The sequence below is a fragment of the Dreissena polymorpha genome, chromosome 8 (genome assembly GCF_020536995.1).
Source record: "Dreissena polymorpha isolate Duluth1 chromosome 8, UMN_Dpol_1.0, whole genome shotgun sequence".
Taxonomy (NCBI): Eukaryota; Metazoa; Mollusca; class Bivalvia; order Myida; family Dreissenidae; genus Dreissena; species Dreissena polymorpha.
This window is the reverse complement of record NC_068362.1, coordinates 17011674-17035953: the sequence shown is the minus strand read 5'-3', so window position 1 is coordinate 17035953 and position 24280 is coordinate 17011674. Positions and strand designations below refer to the sequence as shown.

Sequence of the window (24280 nt, the reverse complement as noted above, 5' to 3'; positions counted from 1 at the left end):
GTTTCAAGAACTTCATGCAATCGTAACAGAGAAACTTATCCGAATAGAAAAAAAAACAAAAAACAATCAATTAAGGGGGCATAACTCCCCTTGTCAAATAAAAATGCACTTTTTACCAAAACACACATTTAGCGCACTTAAAAGTGCGTTAATTGTGTGTTTTTTGTTAATATGTGCGTTTTCAGTGATCAAAAGTGCATTTAAGTGCGCTTTTTGTGCGTTTTTGCTTTTCAAGTGCGTTATTTTAGTGAAAAAGTGCGTTTTTGTGTGTTTTCTTCATCTGTAAGTGCGCTTTTGAGTGTAGATGTGAGCAAAATGTGTGTTTTTTATCTAAGAAGTGCGTCTTTTATTTAGGAAGTGCGTTTTTTGTGTGTTTTCTTCATCTGTAAGTGCGCTTTTGAGTGTAGATGTGAGCAAAATGTGTGTTTTTTATCTAAGAAGTGCGTCTTTTATTTAGGAAGTGCGTCTTTTATCTAAGAAGTGTGTTTTAAGGTTTACAGATGTGGGTTTTTTCTCACAAAAGTGCGTTTTTCTATTTTGATGTGCGTCTTTTTTAAGCATAAGTTAGTCTTTTATTTCATAAGTGCGTTTTTATCATATGATCTGTTTTAAAAGAATGTATCTAAAAAGACACATGTTTAACACACTTCTTAAAAAGTGCGTCTTTAACAACCGTTTAGCAAATGTTGTACAGAAATTGAACAAGAAACAAAATTGTTGCAGGCTCTAACAATTTATTTACATCAAATGATTAAACATAGACATATATCTCAGTAACCTGTAATAATATAAGGGGCAGTTTGAATAATTACTGGTTGTCCATATTAACCTGATTAATGTTTACATACTTTATCATACAATTTCAATGCATACCCTATTGCTTACGTTTTAATCTCAAACATTTCTAAAAATTTCCACCTAAATCAGACTGTGTGTAACTAATTAAAAATATTGAAAGTGTCAAAAGTATTATGTGGGCTTGATAGTATCAATTATATTTCTTCAACATAAATAAGTATTTGAACTTTCTTATACTGATATTTATACCCTAATACAATTAATGTCTACCACATTGACCATAAACATACATTTTAAAAGGCAATTCAAATAATATGTATACTATTAATATTATTTGCTAAAACCATTCAGCATGTTATATTTAAATATTTACAATTAAATATAATGTGTTAAGGGTGCTGTGTATTATTCAATAAATATTTTGGTGTTGAAATGACTGCCTTATCAGTATTTCTCAAATTATGCAATTTTTGGCTTAGACACAGCATGGTATCAGATAAGAGAATAGCCAGTCCCTATCAGTCCTCCATCTTAGCCTAACTAAGGGGTGTTGATATACTTTTGATTTGTTCAGGCACCATCTATTTGAGAACCACAGATAGGAAGTTATTTTTTGAAAACAAGCAGCATCAGCAACTGACTTTAAGCTAGAATTAAGACTTATTATTTTAGTGTAAAATGTCTTGAAATACTTTCAGCATGAAGTATTGTGTGATGAAAAAAATGTGTATTTACTACAATGTGTAAATCAACAATAAAGGAGATTAAAAGTGGGTGGTTAAAGACATATAAAGTGATATGGTCTAGTTCAACAACTGCCTGTATTTTTGGAATACTGAAGAACAGTCTGTTGTAACAGGTTCGTATTTTCAATTCTGCATCCCTTTTTTATTTAGTTTATTGAATTAATAATGATCATTATCATATTTATGTATTGTCACTGGGAAATGTAAATGGATGAGTAAATGTAATGCAATTTTAAAGATAAACAACACCATTTGAATTATTATGGCTGTATTTTATGGTTATTGTCATCTTAAAGTTATTTATACCTATTTTTGGTCATTAATGAACAGATTTTCCCCCATATTAAATGAGAACTTTTAAATTTATAGGTTAAACCCCATGGAAAGAATGTGCATCATCGCATCGCCTGCCAAAAAAGGGAGCAAAAAAGAGACTACCTGATGTATGGACTTGAATACCAGGTTTTACCCTGCACAAGCTGGCCGACATGAGGAGAACAGGAGTGGGAAAACCGCGCCCTCTCCTTGACCAAGAAAAGCTGGATTTGTTTAGAGGTAAAACTATACAGGGTACTGGTTATTGCATTTTAAAGGTGTCACACTTCCGACCAGTCCACACAGCAAAATAAAACCACGTATCTTGGTACATTTTCGAACAGTATTTTCTATCAAACGTATTTATTTATGAAAAGCGTTAAGTCACATGTGATCAGGGGATTAAAATTGCAAAATAAACAACCAAAAACAACAAGCAAACAAACTAGTTTTGATTTAAATTTATAATTTTTATAGCAACAAGATTACCATAACAGCAATATTCAACACTTACATTATAAAATATCTTTCAGGACCTGATCAAATGAGATCATGCACGAGACGCATCGCGCAAAGGCCATGACAGTATAATTGTTGCAAAGAAGTTTGACCGGCTAGTGGCAGACTTGGAGAGAAAGATGAGAGCTGCACTCCGCTGCCTCAAAGAAATGCTGAAAGGCCTTGATTGATATGCATCTTTCTTATGTATATAGCTGTTCGTGTGTATATACTGTACATGTTATTATAGTATGCTATTATTTTTTGTTTATTTATAATCAAATTATGTTTATATTTATTTCATCAAATTGCCATTGATATTTAATTACTCATGTATGTTAAAAAATGTTGGTGTACATTAAAGTATAAAATTGAATTATCTTGTAATTATTAAAATACACAAATATATATGTTTATATAAATATTGGTTTTTATTGCATATCTGAATTAAAAAAAACTTTTAACAGCATATAATTGAATCAACTGTTAAGGCAAAAGATGCACCTTTAACGCACATGTGTGCTTTTTGTGAGTGCGTTTTTTGCTGCCATTCATTTGCGTAAATTGTGCGTTTTGTGTGGGTTATAACTGCGCTTAACGTGCGGTAAATGTGCGCTTTTTGTGAGTTAAATGTGCGCTTTTTTATTTAAAAAGCGCACATTTAACGCACATAAAAGCGCACATTTAACACACATGTGCGCTTTTATGTGGGCTATAACTGCGCTTTTCGTGAGTTAAATGTGCGCTTTTTAAATAAAAAAGCGCACATTTAACTCACAAAAAGCGCACATTTACCGCACTTAAAAGCGCACATTTTACACACATAAATGGCAGTCAAAAACGCACTTATAAAAAGCACTCGTTTAACGCACATTTAACGCACATAAAAGCGCACTTTAACACATATGTGCGCTTTTATGTGGGTTATAACTGCGCTTTTTGTGAGTTAAATGTGCGCTTTTTAAATAAAATAAGCGCACATTTAACTCACAAAAAGCACACATTTAACGCGCTTAAAAGCGCACATTTTACACACATAAATGGTAGTCAAAAACGCACTTATATAAAAAGCGCACGTTTAACCCACATTTAACGCACATAAAAGCGCACATTGAACACACTTATAAAAAGCACACGTTTAACGCACATAAAGCGCACATTTATCATCAAAAAGCGCACATTTTCTTGTTTGTTTGTTTTTGTTAAAAACTCACTCGGTAAGAAAAAGCGCACAAAAAACGCAGTGCCAATACCGCCACGTTTAACGCACGCAAAACGTACGTAAAACGTACATTTCACACACTTTTTTGAGAAGGGTCTGGAGTAACAATGGCTATTCAAACAAAATTTGAGCTTGCACTACAGCAGAATGATATTACATATTTATTTTAAGTTTCAATAAACTCTATGCAATAGTTACTGAGAAACAGCTTTGGATGGAAAAAAAATCCTCAATATTCATCAATTAAGGGGACATAACTCTAAAGTGACCAAGGCTATGCAAAGAGAATTCACCCAAGCACCGCTGCACTATGATGATGCATATTTATTTTAAGTTTCATGAACCTCCATGCAATAGCAGGAGTTTTTCAGCACTGTCTGCGCCTCCGGGAAACGGAGGCATTCCCAAAGCAAACGGACCCGTTCCCAATCAAATTTTGATTGCATTTTTCCCAATTCCAAAAATTAAATCTTCCAAAATCGTAAAAAGTAAACATAATTTATATCAAAAGAGTGACTTCCCTTCATTCGTGACATAATAAAACCATTAGTGACACAGATTTTTTGGTGTATTTGCCGGATGCATTTACTCTCAGCAATCATTCGAACTGTTCCGCATTATACAAGAGTATTTAGAGCCGCACAATACACATTCTATACCATATCTGTAGACGCTTATTTTCAATCATGGCTTCGCACAATAGTAAATATTACATTAAAAAAACACAAAAAATAGACACTAAAGGATGTGTAATGATATCATCGATGTTTTCGAAACGCTCAGAATCTTCCGAAAGTACTGCCGCGAGTAACCCTGAACAGACAGGCTCGGACGATATGCAGCAAAATGTAACAGCAACAGAAGTAATGCCAGGACCGTCAATCACAAAATCGGCAACTGAATGCTCAGAGCCTTGTAAGAAAGTTATAGTTCAATCGTCATTTAATACATTGAAGTATGAAATTAAATACCCATGGCTCTATTTTAGCTCGGCCAAAAATGTTGCTGTAACTTGTGTTTGGGCAGTGTTTGTTTTGCATGTGTTTATATAAAGAAAATTGTTAAACCACAGACTTATTTAAGCATTATTAATTCATTTTTTTCCCAAAATGAGCCGTTTAAAGAAACAAAAATTCCCAAAATGGGCAATTTTGTCGATAAAAAATTCCCAATTTGGTCAGACTCCTTTTCCCAAAGTAGGCAGAAAAACCCCTGAATAGTTACTGAGAAACAGCTCTGAATGAAAAAAAACCCCTCAATTTCCATCAATTAAGGGAGCATAACTCTAGAGTTATCAAGGCTATCCACACATAATTTCCGCGTGCATCACCATATCATGAGGATGCATATTTATTTTAAGTTTCATGAAACTCCATGTAATAGTTACTAACGAACAGCTCTGGACAGGAAAAAAATCATCAATTTCAATCAATTGAGGGGACATTACTCTGGACTTACCAAGGCTATCAAAACAGAACATATGCATGAACCATCGGAGTATCACACTACACATTTATTTTAAGTTTCATGAAACTCCATGCAATATTACTCAGAAATAGTTCAGTACGGAAAAAAAGTGTCAAAATTCATTAATTTCAGTCAAATAAGGGCACATGGAATTACTGGGTCGACCTCTTTACATATGCACAACATTGGGAAAAAAATGTGTCTTCTAGACTGTTCACATGTTTTCCTTGAATACATACAGAGAAAACTGCCCCACCCCTGGCAGCCATGTTTCCACTGATCGCCTTTTTTAACAGTTGCTCCTTCAATCCAATCATTAATTGACAATGCAAACTAATTCGCAGGTGTTAACCGCGTTCACACAGTGTAATTAATATTCATTTTGGGTTTCGTTACCGTTTTTGAAGAATCCGTTATTAATTCGATTTCTTTAATGTTCGGCGTCCTTGGATATTTAACATCATAAACGTTGTCGCTTTTACTCATTCTTGTGGTTAAAACAAAGAATTCCAAAATGCCAAATGACGTTGCATCACTTGCGCATACTATCCAATCGGCTCTCATTATATTATTAGCAGACAACAAATGTTGATTCTGATTGGATGATTAAATACACTGTTACTGTTTACAATCAACATAACCGCAAGTGATGGATGACTGATTAGATAAGTGATTGCTCTTTATTATCGGATTATAAGCAACACACAAAAAATTCGGTAGCCCCCGGGCTCCGGGCAATGGATTTGTCGGACATTGTCCAAGAGATACACATGCATGCCAAATATCAAGTTGCTATCTTCAATATTGCAAAAGTGTACATTAAATGAGCTATTTGACCCATATATTTGACCTTTGACTTTGAAGGATGACCTTGACCTTTCACCGCTCAAAATGTGCAGCTCCATGAGATACACATGCATGCCAAATATGAAGTTGCTATCTTCAAAAGTTATGGCAAATATTCAGGTTTGCACAAACAAACAAACAAAGCAACAGGGCAAAAACAATGTCCCCCACTATAGTGGTTGACTAAATTTCATGAGTATTGGGCAAAAATGTGACTTCAAGAGTGTTCACAAGCTTTTTTTACTTTATAATACAATGAAAATGAAAAATCCCCCTCCCCCACCCCCCCCCCCCCCGACGGCCATGTTTGATACATCTGAACCATTTTCAAACTCAACCATTGTACCTATGAAACAAATGTTCTGACCAAATTTGAATATTTGAATTAGAGAGCAGACACCAAGCTGAATGTTTAAACGCACTTAGTTTAAACGCACTTAGTGTCCCCATGACCTAGTTTTTGACCCAGCATGGCCCATATTCGAACATGATATGGACATCCTCTATATACAACTTTTAACCACCATTGGCGAATATGTGATAAAGACTATTTGAATTACATGTAGAGAGCAAACACCATGCTCAATGTTTAAAACGCACTAAGTGACTCCGTGACTGAGTTTTTGACCTGGCATGGCCTATGTTCGAACTTGATCTTTACATCATCTAGATACAAATTCTGACCAAGTGTGGTGAAGATCAGATGTAAACTACTAGAATAAGTGACCCCATGACCTAGTTTTTTGACCCAGCATGGCCCATGTTCGAACTTGGCCTAGAGATCATCTAGATAAAACTTCTGACCAAGTTTGGTGAAGATCGGATGAACCCACATGCCGCATTGACGCAGAATATTTTGCATGTTGTCTTCACAAAAAACAGCTGTCACCATGCTCAACGTTTAATACGCACTAAGTGACCCAGTGACCTAGTTTTTGACCCAGCATGGCCAATGTTCGAACTTGACCTACACATCATCTACATACAACTTCTCACCAAGTGTGGTGAAAATTGGATGAAAACTACTTGAACAAGAGCTTGTCACAGTAGTGCCAAATCCCCGCTGAAATGTGTTTGCTTGTATGACAACATTTGTTTTAGAGAGTAGAATAATATTTGTAAAAACAAATAAAGGGAGATAATTCATTATGCTCCAGACAAAAATTTACTTAGAAATTAAATAAAGGGATATAATTCAAACACTAAGGTAGAAAGAGTTGTGGTTCTTAGTCACTGCACTTCTCCTACTTGCCATCTGTTTAAGTTTCAAGTTTCAAGTAAATCCCTTCAGTAGATTTAGAGTTATGCTCCGGACAAAAAAATAACTTTAAAATTATATAAAAGGGAAGATAATTCAAAAATTAAGGTAGATAGTTATGCTTCTTGGTCACTGAACTTCTCCTAGTTGCCATATGTTTACATTTCAAGTTTCAAGTAAATCCCTTTAGTAGATTTAGAGTTATGCTCCGGACAAAATTTACTTTAAAGTTATATAAATAGGGGAGATATTTCAAAAACTAAGGTAGATAGAGTTATGGTTCTTAGTCACTGCACTTTTCTTACTTGCCATCTGTTTATATTTCAAGTTTCAAGTAAATCCCTTCCGTAGATTTAGAGAGATGGTCCGGACAAAAATTTACTTTAAAATTATATAAAAGGGGAGATTATTCAAAAACTAAGGTAGATAGAGTTGTGGTTCTTGGTCACTGCACTTCTCCTAGTTGCCATCTGTTTATATTTCAAGTTTCAAGTAAATCCCTTTAGTTTATTTAGAGTTATGCTCCGGAAAAAAATTACTTTAAAGTTATATAAAAGGGGAGATAATTCAAAAACTAAGGTAGATAGAGTTATGGTTCTTGGTCACTGCACTTCTCCTAGTTGCCATATGTTTATATTCTAAGTTTAAAGTAAATCCATTGAATAGATTGGGAGTTATGCTCCTGACAAAGTTTCAGCCGGACAGACAGACGGACGGACAGGATCAATTACTATACCCCCTCCGAAAAAAAATTCGGCAGGGGATAATTAGAGCACGGACACCATGCTGAATGTGTAAAACGTACTACTGTAACAACCCAGTCATACATTTAAGTCCTGCTCATACGTCGGGGGTAAAAAATTGAAACAGAAAAAAAGAAATTGGGTAGGTCTCCATAAGTTGGGTAAATATTTTTAATAAAATCTTGGTCCAAAATGTATAGCTTCCGAAAATGCTTTTATACATATAGAGAAAACTGTTTTTCCACTGATCATAACCATTTTCAAAGTCATCCGAGATATCCAATGTTTTGACCAAATTTTATGATGATTGGACAAAAAAATTTCACTTCTAGTGTTCACAAGTTTTTTTTCGGCGTAAGCTGCATAAGCCAGCTTTTCACCTTAGCCTGACCTTTGTAAGTGTCCAATAAAATTCCAATAAAATTTCCCGCGGCTAGGTACGAATGAATACACTTCATTTATTCCATTGGCTGATTTGAGTATACTACCAGAACGTTGGAAACATATCCGCGTCTTTGTAACACTGTTTTACTGTATGAAACAATTTTATCTCGAATGAAAAGGCTTAATAGATAGAACAGTTTTACACTCAATTCTCGAAATCAATACAGTTTGTGCGTACACCTTTTATTTTCAGAGCATTACCAGCGCAAGAGCGTTTATACTTAAAAGGCTATGTTCTCATATTTAGTACTTACTTCCTTATTCCTGTCAACATGTTAACATGTAAAAGTATAAAGAGCAATGGAAGCGAGGCCTCACTTTAAAGCATTGCATTTCAACCCGCGAGGTATATCGGGTCAATTCGCGGGCATTCAGAGTTTATATACAGGTCATCACCGGAGTTGGCGGCCAGTAAAATAATCGTTATATAATAAAGACGCTATCCGTGAACTAGGTGACCTGGAATTTTCTTTAGACCAGAAATATGTTAAATGAAGATATTCAGCAATATAATTATGGTATGTAAATAATAGATATTCTTAATGTGTTTTCAACAATACAATGATAAATATTATTGTTGATAAATTTAACAATAATTATTCGTCCATATTGCCTAATGTACTAAAGTGATATTATGAGCATGTAACAGTTTATAGGTGTCTATCGCAACCGTTGATTATTTTTGATGTTTCTACTTCATATACACTTATATTAATTAATGCAGCATCATCATACTAAAACAATATACCAGAAAGAGAAAAATAATGCATTTGAATATCAACCGTACTTTCGTTTGACAACTGATCATGCGTTTACAAGTTGAACCTAAATTTAGTTTTAGTGCAGATTTGTTCATACGACACAAAGACACGAAATTGTTTTACGGATCATTTTAGCTTACAGGACTGGGTGGGTCACGTAAGAATATCGAATATAAAATATATTTTTATAAACAACTGCTAGCAAGGTGAGTTGCAGATAATTAATCAGAAACCACATTTTAACTAACTATTTTGACCTGTTAATTCTTTTCAGCTCAATTCAACAGTGCAAAATGCCCATAATATCACTTTAAGCATTAGCACGATGATAATTGATACTGTTAATAATCGAATCAAATAGCAATGCCCGACAAACCACTAAAACAGGTTTGTTCGAAGAACGCGCCTATAAATACGGATACTTCTCGTGTGGCCGGTTGACTCATATGTTTAAATTTCACTTCCATTCTTCTTTTGGTTTTCTGTTTTGTATCTATAGGTTTATGACCAGCAATATGTTATAATGTAAAATAAGCCGCGAAAACTCCCCGTAACATCCCGTACTGCGTGTGATGCAGCTAAGAACTGCACAGAAAAAGACATTCGCTATACTTGATCTCATTCATTAAACTATTTACGCCGTATATCTTTTTTAAAGATATTTCTTGTTTACAGGGGTGTCAATTGTCCCAAATTTGAAATCCGGAAAATTAAGCCGAGAGTCTGAGGCCGTAGGATAAAGGGAAGAGAGGGCCTACCCCCCCCCCCCCACCCCCCCTGAGCCCTAGCTTCTAGCTTATTGTTCTTTTTTTATAGTCTTTCTAGGTGCAATTTCTGGTGAGTACAATGCGAAATATTATAAACCAAACCATCCGTAACACCGCATGTGTATTTGTATTCTAAACAAAGGCAATTTACTTTGTCAGTTACTGCTCATCATGTCAGTGCCAGCCGCTTACCAATCAGAAATAAATAAAATCGGTACCAGGTTACAATAACTAAATGATCGCTTCATGTAGGGCTGTACTCTCTAAAAAAAATATCATAGTTGACAGGAAGGCATGTTTTACACTTTTTACCATTATTCAGGTGTTATCTTGCGGAGATAATGGTAGGGCATGAATAGTAGTTCACTACTGAATCCCTGAAATATGATACACTTGAAGACTATAGTAAACCATTGCACTAGAAAAGGTTACATTCCACTAAGAAACGGCCAAAAAAAAAAGTTGCAAAAACAGTCGATTTTGATTTGTGTCAAGTTCTTTCTTGCATTGTACATGACATATCTTTTTTATTGCATAAATCGATTCCGCTTAGAATGGCCTTTAAGAAAAGGTATGGTTATGGGGGTCTCTATGTGCAAAATGTTGAATTTATTTTCGCTCAAAGTTGTCGCTTTTACATTGAATTATATAGGGAAACTATTTGGTGTATTATGACCTACCAAGCGCAAATGTCCGGAATGCCGACGATGCTATAACAATATTCGTTCTGAAATGATCCCGCACTAAAAGAATTTTGTCCCTACCCCCACCCCCCTTAAACAAACTCATCGGATTTACATTCACCTCAAAATCAACCCTGGACGGCTCAAATCCGGATTTCCGGAATAATCCGGAAAATTGACACCCCTGTGTTTACTATATAAATATAAGGGAAATACCCTGGGCCCCCCCCCCCACTAGCTGCCACGATTTTAAATGATCTAAGCTATTTTCTGACACAACCAATGGATCATTGAAACAAACATTATGACAAAATTACATAACAAGAGCTGTAAGATGACAGCACGCTCTAATATTCAAGTCCTTGACAGTATAAAGTAATCCATCATGGGGAAATTGTTCATACCGTATTTTCCCTTGTATAGCACGCAGTTTTTTAACTCCAAATTTCAAAATAAAAATTCGGTGCCCCTAATATATTAACACAACGCTTACCTGGTTGCTAAATTGCAAAAGATCCATTTTGTAATCGCAAATCTTCATGATTGGCGCCATTTTTTTATTGCAGAAAACTACACCCTGTAACAGGGGTCTAGCTAGGTTAAAAAATTCGGGAGAAGTCACTTCTCCCAAAGGCCAAAATAGGGAGAAGTGGCAACTTTTCGGGGAGAAATGGTACTTTTGCATCCAGGGGTCAAGCTTAGCTCAAAATTTCGGTAAATGTCACTTCTGTACAGTTGCGTCATAGGTCTTCATTTTACATGTATTTTGCGGCCAATTAAAGGAGAAGTATTTCCGTTCAGCTTTCAATCAACTCTTTACTTGTCTTATACCCCTCATTAAACCGTGCCAATTATCATTAATCAGAAACAACTCTTATTTCACACTTTGGGGGACAACATTCACAAATACAAACACACACTCACTTAAGTGTTCATGTTTGTTATTGATGTATTTAACTGAGTTTAAGTAATATATTTAACACTTAACATGCTATTTATGTGATAACTGATAAGCTATTTCAATAATAGAGGCTGAAATGGGTGATGGAATTCAAAAGGCTGCATTTCATTTATAATAAGAGATGTCAAGTGTATGAAACCTACATTTTTCGGCTCTAGGAGAAGTGCCCCCCCCCCGGAGAACTGCCCCCCCAAAGATTTTTCACTGGGCGGAGAACTGCCCCCTCACTGTTTTTGTATAGGGCGGAGAACTGCCCCCCTGCTGATTAATAAGGGGCGGAGAACTGCCCCCCTGTCAGAATTGATGACCCGGAGAAGTGCCCCCTAATTAAAGAAATAGCGGTGATATATAAAGCGAGTATTATAATGACAATAACGCCAGTAACTTTCTTGCTATTATGTATGGAAATTGAGTGAAATTTCAAAAGTAATATAAAGTTGTACAAGTAATAAAAGTTTTAAAACGGCATAAAATACCTACCTCGGCATGGACGTCGTCACGTCGCCAACTTTATAATCACGTGATTTTCGTCAATGTGAACAAAGAAAAACAAATAACTTTTTGCTAATAAAAAGTTTTCGCGGCTGAATTATTTGATATTTTCCCCGTAATAAAAACAAACAATTAGCATGCAATTTAATCCATCCTTATGCCAGCTGAAAACAATAATTTATTTGTTTGTTTTCGCCAATTACGGATTTGGACGGTTCAATATAATAAACCCGTATGCGGCTTTATTCAAAGCTAACAAGTTCTTAACAATTAAGGTCGGTCCGGTCTACCAATTAAAAGATTAAAAGATCGCGGTACTTATCGTTAACGGGAACAAGTTCTCTGCCTGCCTTATTAGCTGCTAATTTAAGCAACTGTTACCGATTTTGTTTGTTTGGCATGTCGACATGATCTGCTCAAAATGCAAACTGCGGACGACTCGACGGTCTGGCGATGCTACCGACGGATAAGGTGCTAGAAGACATGAATTAACTAAACAACATAAATAAATTGCTTATAAATTCAACTTCACTTCATTTTTTTCTTCAAGTCAGCTAAATTATTGCCTTTGCCTTGCCTATTAATTTACTTTTTTATATGTCAATTAACTTTTTTTCCATGGGTCAATACTATCTTTATAATGTAAATTAATTCCGATGTAACTTTTCCTCCATAAGTACCGAGTTGCACGTCTATATTTAGTTGCAACACATTGCCAGTATTAACACGCACGCGTTTCCTGTGTGGATCTCGACTATGTTTCGCGCTCTTATTAAAACACGACTTTTACAAGGCATTCATGTATAGTGAGTGGTGCAGATGCGTACCAAGGGCCTTAAACAGTATTATCACATACCTCTAGACAATTTGTGTTATTCAGTTCGATAAATGGTAATATACTTGTACTGAAATTAAATTGTTACCGGATAAAATGTGTACGGCGATAACGTAAAATTACCCGTAAGTATTGTTTTCACTACGTAACTAATAACTAATATGACACCGGGGGGAAGTTCTCCGCCCCTACAGATTTGATGGGGGGGCAGATATCCGCCTACTAAATTCTGACAGGGGGGCAGTTCTCCGCCCCTACCGATTTGATGGGGGGGCACCTCTCCGCCACCTTTAAAATAAGGGGGCAGTTCTCCGGGGGGCAGTTCTCCGGGGGGGCACTTCTCCGGAAACCACATTTTTCTTATTTGTAATTGATTGTAAATTATTCTGGTACTATTTATTATTATTTTTCCTGTACAGGTGTATCAAATAAAACTTCAATTTTAACAAAACCAGTAATATTCATAATCTTCTTACTTCCTTGTAAATTTTAAGAAAATCAAGATTAAATCGAATTTATATTGTGCTACAATTTTTTAAAATAAAAATTCATTTAAAGTCTCATTTTACAGCGCATGCAGATTCCAAATCTTACCCGTAAATGAGCCCTATATTTATTGCCAGTGTGCTAGGTTAACTCTTCCCATTTGATCATTCCTTTGTATTGTTTTAATGGGCCATTTAACTTTGCTGAAGTATAGTAATTGGTAGCCAGCACAAGGCAATTAATCAAGGCTTCACCTATGAACAATTATAAGAACTCTAATAACTCCCGACTGTGCATTTGAATGTTCAACTTTGCATGACCTGTAAATGGGGCAACTTCTGGCTGAGAATTCTCCTGTGTCCAATTCTCCACATCAAATTGATTTTAATGGTCAATGTGTGGCACAACAAATAATTAAAAGGTGGAGAAGTTATGTCGCCTTCATGAAATAAATTAGCAACATAAATATTCTCTTGGCGAGCAAATCGCCCACTTCGCCCACTAGTGAGACCCCTGCTGTAATGTTATAGACTGAAGGGGCTGTTGTCGAACCAACAAATAGCAGGTAAGGGTAGGTATGAGCGGAGCAGTAACAGTTTTGACAAAAATTAAAAGATCAAAAAATGTCTTTGTTGGTGTTTTCACACTACTTCATTGATCGCATTTTTAGGGGCTCAGTTTAGGACATAAAATTAATGCAGATAAAGTTAGGTGTGAAGGAGTTGTGTTTCACAGGTTAAGGTAGGTGTGAACGGGGTCTTTGCACTTCGTAATTGACATCTTTTATCTAGCAATATGTGAATTAACTTGTTGAGTAATCTGAGACGCTAATTGGCATTTGAGACCCTAATTGACACTTGAGAACGTGAAAATATGCATTGGCACCTCTGTGTGTATAAATATCAAAATGTGCAGCTCCATGAGATACACATGCATGCCAAATATTTAGTTGCTATCTTTAATATTGCAAAAGTTATGGCAAATGTTAAAGTTTGCACAAACAAACACACAAACAAACCAACAAACAGACAGGGCAAAAACAATATGTCCCCCACTATAGTGGTGAGGGACATAAAAAGGAAAAAAGTATTTATTTTTTTATTTTTTTTATTTTTTTTTGGGGGGGGGGATTCTGGGGTTGGACGTGGGGGATGGTTTTGGGTAAAGTCCATTGTGGTATGTCAGGTAAGTGTTGTTTTGTCAATGTATGAATCAAATCTGATCCCAACTAAAGAAATTATGGGAATTTAAGCAATTATACAATAGGATTAAAATGACCCTCTATCACTCACCTGGTGACCATAGCTGTTTAGGCATCTATATTCAGCTTTGACAGCCAATTTGTTTAGATGAATGAGAAAGTTAATGTACTTTTATCAAAAGGAATTATTTCGGCTATTTGTTTTATTAAGTGTCACCCAAGGAGCAGTCATATCATCCAAGGATCATTCCTGTGTAGTTTTGTCAAGATCATTGGTTAAGGATGAGATGTCAATCAAGTGGAACATCATTTTTTAAGCTCCTATGACCTACTCATGCATTGGAGCTGATCTATTTATGTAAGTTTTGAATAGGACCTTCAATTGTGCAAAATATATTTAGCTCCTGTGACTTACTTATTTAGCGGAACAGAACAGTTAATATAACTTTTGATGTTTCATGCAAAATATCTAAGCTCTAGGCCGTGCGGTTCCAGACAAGATTTTTAAAGTTTTCCTTTCAGTTGCCACGGCAACCAGAGTTACGCATGGAATGCAATTCTTTGAACAACTTGAGCTTCATGCCAGGAACATTCCTGCCAAGTTTGAGCAACATTGGCCCAGCGGTTTTGGAGGAGATGTTGTGTAAATAATTGTGGATGATGGACATTCAAGTATACTAATAGCTCATCATGTCACTACATGACAGGTGAGCTAAAAAGGCAATACTGATGTTCCACATATAAAGCATGACAAATGGACAAACAATGTGATTACTGTTATGTTCTTGTAAATGCGGCCTTTAATTTAAACAAATTATTGCCCTATTGGTTTATTTTTTGTAGGACTTATTACCAATGCTGTTGTCTCCAACACGAAGTGGAGTTCGACATCCACAGGGACACTCCGATGTATGATCAGCATAACCAGAGTCAATCATCATCTCATTTGAAACTGCAAGCTGTCTAAGAACGTGAACACCAAGTACTGCTGCCCAACTGCTTCCTTTGAAGGCTTTAGCCCTTGCATCCTCAATTTTTTTAGAGGTTTCTGTAAAGAAAAGATATGAAACATGTTTATTAAAAAAGAGTTAATTATTAAACTTGTATACTCTACCTCACATAAATTTATTTCTTCTTTGCGTATATAAACTACCGAGGTCTGTTCTTTTGAATAGTTCCCGGTAAAGAAGCGCACGCATCTTGTCATTGGAACTATTCTGTATAGCCCCCGCTAGTAGTGCCTGCCAGAATGTTGTGCAAGTTTCACTATGCAAATATGTTTGGGTTACCATTTCATTGTTAAAAAACTTAATCAGTTTAACAGCTTAATAATATTCAATGTTAGTAAATGGTGGAATTTGTTAACTTCAATTGACATATATTTGCTAAATAATGTTCGGTACACTATAAGAAATAGAAATCCTGACATCAGGCCATATTTTTCTGCATCGTATTTTTTAACTGTAACACTGCCATAACTATACTACGTCATTCATATTTGCATTCCTACTGGTTCTCTGCTTTGACATCTTTGGTTGATAAAAGTCGACAAAGAACCATCGCAACGTTCGCATCCACTTTCATATTGCTTAAAATGCCCCCGAAAAGAAATTAAAAACTAGTCAAGTTCAATTGACTTTGAAGGCTGTTTTGGTATTGCCGATAATTCACCTTAGAAAGCATCATCCGAGAGCCAGGCAAGTAAATCTAGTACTATTACCAACAAGTTTTTGCCTAAATGGCAAACAACTTATAGTTGGCTGAAATACGTGTACATGTAAGACAGTGAATGCGACTTAATATACTGTGGCGTATGCACTGACACTGGTATGAGAAACGGCATGAACCAAAGCTGCCAAAATCTGAACTTTAAGCTGCTTTATCAGACCATATTGCTGCTATCCAAGCATCCCAGCTAAAAGCCATTTTTCAACATACAAGTTTTTTTCTTAACAATTTGAAAAACTCATTGGTTTTGGTAAAAACTCATTGTTTCAGCACATGTGCACTTCAAAAACTCATACATTGAAAATGAAAAATTATCACTGGGTTTCATGTCTGCAAACTTATAACACTGAGCTAATTATAAAAAACAAGTGCTGTCACCATAGGATGACATATGCCCCCTATAAACGCGTTGATAGAAGTTATTGAAATGCACTAAATGACCCCGTGACCTAGTTTTTGACCCGGCATGACCCATATTCGAACTTGACCTAGATAATGTCTAGATACAACTTCTGACCAAGTTTGGTAAGATCGGATGACAATTGCTTGACTTATTGAGCGGAAACTAATCCGGACGGACGGACAGACTGGACAGACTGACGGACGGTGCAATTTTAATATGCCTCCAGAACCTATGTTCTGGGGGCATAAAAATTATTTAAAAACAGGGCTGTTTGTAAAACATGCATGCCACCCATATGGGCTGTCAGTTGTAGTGGCAGCCATTGAGTGAATACATTGTTTGTCACTGTGACCTTTACCTTTGACCTAGTGACCTGAAAATCAATAGGGGTCATCCGCAAGTCATTATCAATGTACCTATGAAGTTTCATGATCTTAGGCGTTAGCATTCTTGAGTTATCATCCTGAAACCATTTTACTGTTTCAAGTCACTGTGACCTTGACCTTTGACCTAGTGACCTGAAAATCAATAGGGGTCATCTGCCAGTCATGATCAATGTACCTATTAAGTTTCATGATCCTACGCCTAAGCATTCTTGACTTATCATCCGGAAACCATTTTACTATTTAGAGTCACTGTGACCTTGACCTTTGACCTAGTGACCTGAAAATCAATAGGGGTCATCTGCCAGTCATGATCAGTGTACTTATGAAGTTTCATGATCCTTAGCCTAAGCGTTCTTGAGTTATCATCCGGAAACCATCTGAAGGACGGACCGACCAATGGACCGACCGACATGTGCAAAACAAAATACCCCCTCTTCTTCGAAGAGGAGCATAATAATTGGGTGGGGAAAAATTATATTGCACTTAAAATAGTCTTGGTTTATTTTAATTCCAGATAGCTAGGTTTCTGCATACAGTAAGGTATTATCAGCGATTTTTTTCCTTCTTTATAAAGTACCGGTAAACGGCACTTTCCCAATTACGAAAAAACTACAAATTTCCCAATTGCTGGCCAAAAAATTCCCAATTTAAGGTAAAAAAAAATAAAAATAAAATTTGGGGGGGGGGGGGAAATGCAACATTTTGTTAGTTTCCCTGGGCAGTTCTATGGTTTGAACCTAGGTAAATATAATATTGACAGCTTGAAAACACTTAGTTATCAATTTTAAAGTATTTGGGAGCATAAAATCAAATACACCAATTTCCCTATTTGAGGGTTTCACGACTCGATTTTTCCCAATTTGAGGGTTTTCACGACTCAATTTTTCCCAATTGGACCGGTACGGGTACTTTTCCCAATTGGACAAAAAAAATTGCTGATTATCTTGTTTTTTTCTGTAGTAAATTACAAACAATGGTACTGAACTAGTATCAAGCAGGTGGTCTGTAAAGGTTTTTATAAAAATAAAGATTGTCTTAATTAATTATAAACTTGTCAATGTTGTCTTATGGCAATCACCGGAGAAAGTAACTTCCTCTACAATGGCTTTGTTAAGAGTGCTTACAGCATGCAAATCTTGAAATTGGAACAGCCAATCAGAACCCACGACTCAACCAGAACCTTACATTTAGTATGCCAGTTAATAGACACAGTCAACACATTTGATTTTTTAATAATAAATGTAAACAGACGATAAACATTTTGAACAAGAGATGTGTTTGTCAGAAACACAATGCCCCCTAATGCGCCGCTTTTTTTTTACCTTTGACCTTGAAGGATGACCTTGACCTTTCACCACTCAAAATGTGCAGCTCCATGAGATACACATGCAGGCCAAATATCAAGTTGCTATGATCAATATTTCAAAAGTTATTGCAAAACTTTATGTAAGGTTAAAGTTTTGGGACAGAATGACGGACAGAAAGAAAGAAAGACAGACAGGCCAAAAACAATATACCCCCGATCATTCGATCCGGGGGCATAAAAAGGCAAGAAATTAAAAGACAAAAGGTTAAAAAAAAAAATTCGTAATGATTCATGGTCATATATTTATAAAATATTTGAGATATAACATATTTATGAAATTACCCACAACTCAACCAACATACAGCATAACGATGGTCCCAATTTAAAATGTCGAACTTACAAAAACACCTGTGTTCAAGAGGCATATTTTTGTTAAACATTTCTTGCACAAAATCAAATAAAGATTATTTTAAACATTTTTAAGTGTCTCATGATGGAGCATGTTCGTATGGAATTAATTTGACGTTAAGTAAATAAATCAGCTGTAAAATGTATCTTCGTCATTTATACTTATGTGATATTTCGGCAAATTGGACTGCTTATTGTTATAGATTTTGTTTCAATAGAATAACTTATTCAATTGTTTTCCATTAGATATAGCAAAGCAATATGTGTTTTTCTGTACAACCACAAATCTTTATTTATAGTGTGGCCTCAACGTAGTAACTTGTGGGAACAACTTATAAAGTTGAATGAACAACATCATAAGTTGTGGCTTCAACTTAATAACTTGTGGAAACAACTTTTAAAACAAGGGACAAAATTGTCACAAAACCAGGTTTTCATTGTGAAAAATAAATCTGATAAAGGGAGAAAACTCAAACTGAACTTTTGAAATGAACAAACAAAATTAACCCCCTTTGTAAGTTTGTTTTTTAAAAAAATCTATTTTTAGTCGTGGCGACCTTGACATTGGAGATATTGACGTGATTATTTCGTGCGACACACCGTCCCATGATGGTGAACAAACGTGCCAAATGATTTTAAAATCTCACAATGAATGACATAGTTATGGCCAGGACAAGCTCATTTATGGCCATTTTTGACCTTTGAACTCAAAGTGTGACCTTGACCTTGGAGATATTGACGTAATTATTGCGTGCGACACACCGTCCAATAATGGTGAACAAATGTGCCAAATGATTTTAAAATCTGACAATGAACGACATAGTTATGGCCCGGACAAGCTTGTTCCGCCCGCCCGCCAGCCCGCCAGCCAGCCCGCCCGCATTCGCCAATCTAATAACCAGTTTTTTCCTTCGGAAAACCTGGTTAATTACTTGTCGAAACAACTAAGTACATTGTCCCCACAACTTATTAAGTTGAGACATCAACTTAGAAACTTGTGGCCACAACTTCATAACTTGTTCCCAAACTTATTAAGTTGTGGCCTCAACTTAGTAATTTGTTCATTTAACTTTTTAAGTTATTCCTTCAACTAAATAACTTGTGGGAACAACTTATTAAGTTGAGGCCTCAGCTTAGAAACTTGTGGGGACAACTTCATAACGTGTTCCCAGAATTTATTAGTTGTTGCCTCAACTAAATAACTTATGGGACCAACTAAGTTGAGGCCACTAATTAAAGTTTAATCAATAACATTGGCCGTTTCATCTTTACCGTTTTATCACAATTGGTACTCCTTATACTACTAGGTGCTCGGGTTCGAGCACTATCCCTGTTAGCTATGGATCCCTCGTTAAAGCCCTGTCTAAGCACTTGCCATGTAAGCCATGGATTTCAGATTTGAGCCCCTATCTGAGCAATCATCAAGTTAGCGACTTGGTTCTGGGTTCAACCCTGGTGTGAAAACTAGCCACATAAGCGACAGATTCCGGTTGCGAATCCAGGTATGATACCTCCCTTTTTAAACAATGGGTCTTTGGGTTTTATAGGCCCAGTCTAAAGAATTTCCCTGTAAGCGACTTGGACCCCAGTCTGAGCATTCGCACCCTCCGTACCGTATCTCGGTTTGGAGGCCCTGCCTGAGCACTTACCCTGTATGCTATGGGCCACAGGCTCAAATCCCGGTTTAAGTACTTACCATTTAAGCAAACGGACCCTGATCCAAGTCCTAGTCTTAGCGCCGAAACCGAAAAATGCAGGATTTATAGCTTACAGGGCTAGTGCTCAGACCGGCGCTCGAACCCGAACACCCATAGCTTGCGAGGCTAGCTCTCATTCCAGGACTCTAAAACAGGAAATGTTGCTTACGGAGCTAGTGCTCATTTCAGCAACCGGTCGCTTAGATGGCAGTATGGTATGTTAGCGACGACTGTTTGGTTCAAGTTGAGACTCTGTGAAACCGTAGCTTTCAGAGCGAATGCTCAGACTGAGGTACGCAACCGCGGTCCTTCCCTTACTGGGCAAGTGCTAAGACACAGGCTTAAACCCAGGATCCATAGCTTTCAGGGCTAGAACTCAGACTGGGGCTCAAACCCGTGGACCTGTCAATGTTGGTGCAAATTCTCACATCTGAATTCGAGCCGTCGCTTATAAGGTTAGTGTTCAAACTCAAGCTATCTAGAGAACCAAAGCTTTCAGGGCTATTGCTCGTACCGTGATTCGAACCCAGGGACCATCAAAAACTGCTTATTAGCTTTTTTTACTACTGCTCATACCGTGATTCGAACCCAGGGACCGTCAAAACTAATGCTCATACCGTGATTCGAACCCAGGAACCCAGGGACCGTCAAAAACTTAGGCATCTAGCACTCGCCTCGTAAGCAATCAGGGGTTTTTTTTTACTAAGAAAATGACTGAATATTGGCATCTTCCCCTAACAGAATTTTTCCCCTAAAAATACAATTTCCCCACCAAAAATATCATTTTTCACCAAAATATAATATTTTCTCTCAAAGAAATGTTTATTTTTCCTTTGGGCATTCGACAATTATCCAATTTGCACCATGTACAACGATCTTTCTCTCTCTCTCCAGACGAACACAAAAAATCTGGGAATCCCAGTTATTCTTAATATAGCTCTTAAATTACGTCATGTAAACTGGGCAACTAATCGTAATAATCTTGTGACTATTTTACTGGATACCGGTCTTGCGCAAGAAGGGTGTTTCGTCAATAAATTACCGGAAACCAGTCAAATTTTCATCCGGGCTATGTGCAAGCCAAGCTATAAACGTGAAAACAGAAAAAAATGTCTCACAATTGGCGTTCTTACACAAACAAAATAAAACATTCGGAATCGGAAGTGACGCTATTTCTTTAATCAATACCAAGACAAAAACACATGTTATTTTATTTCAACAGGCATTTGTGAGCATTTATGTTTTACAATTTCATTATTATAATGATCTGGGAACTAAACATTTTAATAAGGATACCAACTTTTTCTGAAAGCAAAAGTAGGTCACTCACTCGATGTACTATATTTTGGATGTTTTAAAATTCGGACATATAAAGATAGTGATATTTATGTGTTGATTTGTTGTTGATAGTTTGTATAAATATGTTTTGTGTTATTTCAGACAGCAAGAATGGATGGTGGCCATTATCCTGGGCCTTTCTGTCAAGAAATAGATGTGAAAAATATTTATTTGATTGAACCTGGAAATCAACCACCACAGCTAACAGAAAACCCTTTAACAATCAGGGTTCGCCACTAAGGCGCGTGCGACAGACATTGTCTAGTAAGATCGGTGGTCGGGCTAGTAAAACTGCGGGCTAGCTTGTCCGACTGGTCGTACATAAATTAAAAAAAATCTATACTGATTCATATAACTATAAATAACTGCTGTGAAAACCTTTACTTTTAATGTGTAAAATTAATCTTGTATCCGTTATTTACATTAAAACAAAACTAGTATATTTAAATAAACGCGGAGCATTCACATGATTCGTCGCTATTTTTAGACGCAAAGGAGAGCTTCCTGCAGAAATAGCTTGTTTCAATTGGTCAAGTTGTCATGAATATATAATGATTTTCTGCAGTGTCGTAAAACTGTAGAGCATGATTTTACGACTTCTATGGAAAATCGATATCGTCAATGATAAAAAGATAATGTAATTTAAAGAATGGCTTTGTTCAAGTTCGGATTTTTGTCTGACAAATCAGTTAATAAAAAAGAATCCAACGCTTAACTGACACGAAACGTAAATATGAAGAAACACGAAAACGTCAATTTTATCCTAGATGGAAAATCGAGTCAGTTCCCATGGCTTGAATTTGATGAAGAAAAGCAAAAACAAGAGTTCCGCGGTCGGAGATGACCGCATTGAAGCCGGATTTTTGATTTAAATGACAGGAAAGTACCTTTCGTGTTTTTGTCAATGCAATACTTAAATTACTGAAATATTGTTCAAAGGTCAAAATGAAATGTAAGTACTTTTCAAGGCATGAGCAAACCTTGTGTTATGTTTTGAATGCATGCATATACATGAACAACAATAACATTTAAGGTCACAAATATGAACTTGAATTGACAATTAGGAAAGTTTGGTCATCTACTAGTTCTGGCCAACCTTCATATCAAGTTTGAAGACTCTAGGTCTAAGTATACCAAAGTATTAACAACTTTAACATATTTACATCCAAGGTCACAGTGACCTCTACCTTCAAATGAATGACCTTGAAATGACCAGTGGTCATCTAAGTGTGCTTGCAAACCTTTACGTCAAGTTTGAGATTCTAGGTCCAAGCATACCAAAGTTACAACAATTTTAACATTTTAACATTTAAGTTCACAGTGACCTTGACCTTCAAATGAATGACATTGAAATGAATGACCTTGAAATGACCAGTGGTCATCTAAGTGTGCTTGCAAACCTTTACGTCAAGTTTGAGATTCTAGGTCCAAGCATACCAAAGTTATAACAATTTTAACATTTTAACATTGAAGGTCACAGTGACCTTGACCTTCAAATGAATGACATTGAAATGAGCAGTGGTGATCTTCTAGTACTGGCCAACCTTTATGTCAAGTTTGAAGACTCTAGGTACAAGCATACCAAAGTTATAACATGGAATAAGAACTTTAACATTTTTACCTACCAAAGTTATAAGAACTTTAACATTTTTACATTCAAGGTCACAGTGACCTTGACCTTAGAATGAATGACCTTGAAATGACCAGTGGTCATCTAAGTGTGCTTGCAAACCTTCATGTCAAGTTTGAAGACTCTATGTCCAAGCATACCAATGTTATAACAATTTTAACATTTTAACATTTAAGGTCACAGTGACCTTGACCTTCAAATGAATGACATTGAAATGACCAGTGGTCATCTTCTAGTACTGGCCAATCTTTATTTCAAGTTTGAAGACTCTAGGTACAAGCATACCAAAGTTATAACATGAAATAAGAACTTTAACATTTTTACATTCAAGGTCACAGTGACCTTGACCTTCAAATGAATGACCTTGAAATGTCCAGTGGTTACTTACTAGTTCTGGCCAACCTTCATGTCAAGTTTCAAGACTCTAGGTCCAAGCATACCAAAGTTATAACAACTTTAACATTTTTACATTCAAGGTCACAGTGACCTTGACCTTCAAATGAATGACCTTGAAATGTCCAGTGGTTACTTACTAGTTCTGGCCAACCTTCATGTCAAGTTTCAAGACTCTAGGTCCAAGCATACCAAAGTTATAACAACTTTAACATTTTTATATTGAAGGTCACAGTGACCTTCACCTTCAAATGAATGACCTTGAAATGACCAGTGGTCATCTGTTAATCCTGGCCAACCTTCATGTCAAGTTTGAAGACTCTAGGTCCAAGCATACCAAAGTTATACCATGAAATAAGAACTTTAACATTTTTACATTCAAGGTCACAGTGACCTTGACCTTCAAATGAATGACCTTGAAATGACCAGTGGTTACTAACTAGTTATGGCCAACCTTCATGTCAAGTT

The 24280-nt window shown here is 36.3% G+C and overlaps 1 protein-coding gene and 1 long non-coding RNA gene across 2 annotated transcripts in view; one reads left to right on the top strand and one right to left on the bottom strand.

Annotated features, from left to right (window-relative positions):
* The window catches only part of LOC127840979 (uncharacterized), a 35034-nt gene that overhangs the window by 5589 nt on the left and 5165 nt on the right, over nt 1-24280 (bottom strand). The window contains exon 2 of the mRNA XM_052369453.1: nt 15377-15571. Coding sequence (XP_052225413.1) covers nt 15377-15571 — 195 coding nt within the window. The remainder of the gene's footprint in view (nt 1-15376; nt 15572-24280) is intronic.
* On the top strand, nt 1131-2733 carry LOC127840980 (uncharacterized). The gene is made up of 3 exons (XR_008030657.1): nt 1131-1657; nt 1914-2099; nt 2393-2733. It is a non-coding gene; the product is annotated as an uncharacterized LOC127840980 (long non-coding RNA).